The sequence below is a fragment of the Nyctereutes procyonoides genome, unplaced genomic scaffold (assembly GCF_905146905.1).
Source record: "Nyctereutes procyonoides isolate TBG_1078 unplaced genomic scaffold, NYPRO_anot_genome, whole genome shotgun sequence".
NCBI classification, from domain to species: domain Eukaryota; kingdom Metazoa; phylum Chordata; class Mammalia; order Carnivora; family Canidae; genus Nyctereutes; species Nyctereutes procyonoides.
The window spans coordinates 55,708,228-55,710,652 of NW_026575047.1; the positions used below are offsets into that span (position 1 = coordinate 55,708,228).

Consider the following 2,425-nt stretch of genomic DNA (forward strand, 5'->3'; position numbering starts at 1 on the left):
TGAAGGGGCGGGGCAGCCCAGCAGCCGAGAACAAAGGAGGATGCGGAACCAGCGTACACACTGTGCAGACAGCAGAGTGGATCCCGGGCTGACGTTGCTCCCACAGGAAGTGTCCGCCGCGCCTGCCCAGAGGAGGAAGTAGGAACCCACAAGCACAGGAAGAGAGCAGGGGGAGAAGGAAAAGAGATGCACACTTCATAAGGAAGAGACCCCGGTACCAGCTCGGGCTCTCTGGGCCTCAAGCCTAAAGGAAGAGACACCAGAGCAGTTCCGGTACCATCTGGGGAGAAGAATTTGCCATGGAAGAGCCTGCAGCTCCCACTGAAGCCTCGGAGGCATCTGGGGCACCTACGGGGGCCGAGGTGGCAGGGGAGGGTGCACCTGGGCCTTCACGCCACATGCGCCCGGTCTTCCGGCAATTTGCGGCTGCAGGCCCGGCCCCCCTCCGTGCGTCACGTCGGAGGCCTGCCCAGGCCTCGGGGGGAGGGGCGGGGCCCAGTCGCTTGCAGGGCCGGAGCAGCGGCAGCTGGACAAAGCAAGTCACCTGCAGGTATTTTCTGCATGGGCTTTGCAAGGAGGGGGAGAACTGTCGTTATTCCCATGACCTCTCGGGCCGGCTGCAGGCTGGGGAGAGCCCTGGTTCACCGCCTGGGGCCTCCGCAGACCCAAGCCCTAGCACGGCTGCGCATATTGAGACCTTGCCTCAGGAAGTGGCTGAAGCCTCCTCTGTTGCGTTCGCCTGCTCCTTGCCTGCGATTGGCTTAGCTGCTGAAGGGGGTTTCTTTGAAGCTGAGAGAGACAATGCAGGCCTTGAAGCTGCTGGAGGAGCCGGTGTGGAAGGTTGGGAGAATGCCATTGAGTTTGTTCCTGGGCAACCCTACCGGGGCCGCATGATCCCTTCTGTTCCCAGGGCTTCTGTGCAGAGCCCAGTGACTGAGAGGGAACAGATTGCAGTGGGCAGGGGGCAGCAGCTTTGCCGAGATGCGGCTATGGGGCAGTGCTTTCGTGGGGAGAGCTGTATGTATGTCCATGGAGAGATATGTGATATGTGTGGGCTTCAGGTCTTGCACCCTGTGGATGCTGCACAGAGGGCAGACCATATAAAGGCTTGCATTGAAGCACACGAGAAGGATATGGAGCTCTCGTTTGCAGTTCAGCGAAGTATGGACAAAGTGTGTGGCATCTGCATGGAGGTTGTCTATGAGAAAGCCAACCCCAGTGACTGCCGCTTTGGCATCCTCTCCAACTGCACCCACACCTACTGTCTTAGGTGTATCCGCAGGTGGAGGACTGACAAGCAGTTTGGCAACAGGATCGTCAAGTCCTGTCCACAGTGCAGGGTCACCTCCAACTTTGTGATTCCCAGTGAGTTCTGGGTGGAGGAGGAGGAAGAGAAGCAGAAACTTATTCAGCAATACAAGGAGGCAATGAGCAACAAGACTTGCAGGTATTTTGCAGGAGGCAGGGGTTTCTGCCCATTTGGAGATAACTGTTTTTACAAGCATGCAGACCCAGAGGGCCTGGGAGAGGATCCTCAGAGGCTGAGTGCTGAGGCATCCGGTGCTCACTGCGGTCAATTTTCGGAGCCTACTCAGGTGCGAGAGGGTGAGATGCCCTTTAAAAGCAGTAAAAAAGAGCTTGTCATGCTTCGGCTGGCCAATCTGTTGTTTAAGTGTTTTATTTCACTGGGAAATGATGAGATTTCTTTTCAAAGGACCAGTGGGACTTGCTTCATTATGAGCTGGAAAAAAATATTTCAGTTTGAATCTGTAGCATTATGCTGTGGCATGTGGTCTAGTGTGCTAAGGCTCTGCCATCCGCTGTTGCTTGTTTTCTGTTTATAGACACATCTATCATTCACAGGCTATTGAAGCCCTTTTTATAAAGCATCCATCTCTGTTTTCTTCCATCCCCATTTCAAGGTTATAGTGCTTTACTGTGGTGAACTGTAACAAAAAGTCCTTAAACGTTATTGTTTGATGAAATGAATATGACTGTAGTTTATGGTTTATTTTGTCATCTCTGTTTTCAACAGGATTGACTCAGTTCTAGTCTAGTGTTTACAGAATTTCCACACTCATTTTGAAGTCCCTCAAGAATAAATGTGACAGGGTGAAGGGAGAAGTCTAAACTGAACAAGGAGCTTTTTGCTACTACAGCCTTAAGAAATGGACCCTCGCAGGGCCTTTGTGGTACAGCTGCTCACCTTTGTTGTTTACATGTCTGTTCCTTCCCTCATTCCCCTTCAAGTGCACTCTTTAACATGTGGTTACCTTGTGGTTTTTGTGTTTAACTTGACCAGAACCAGGTGTGTATGTTTACATGTTTTTATCCTGTGAAGTTTGATGTGAAATTACTTATATTTGGAGGTATTTAAGAATTATATATGTGCATATAAATGTAAAAAGTTATATGATCAAAAATA

At 51.3% G+C, this 2,425-nt stretch overlaps 1 protein-coding gene across 1 annotated transcript; it reads left to right on the forward strand.

Annotated features, from left to right (window-relative positions):
* Positions 1 to 299: 299 nt before the first annotated feature.
* MKRN3 (makorin ring finger protein 3) lies at positions 300 to 1,765 on the forward strand. The gene is given in 2 exon segments (XM_055326189.1): positions 300 to 1,701; positions 1,704 to 1,765. Coding segments are annotated over 2 exon segments (1,464 nt in total).
* The last annotated feature ends 660 nt before the right edge of the window (positions 1,766 to 2,425 follow it).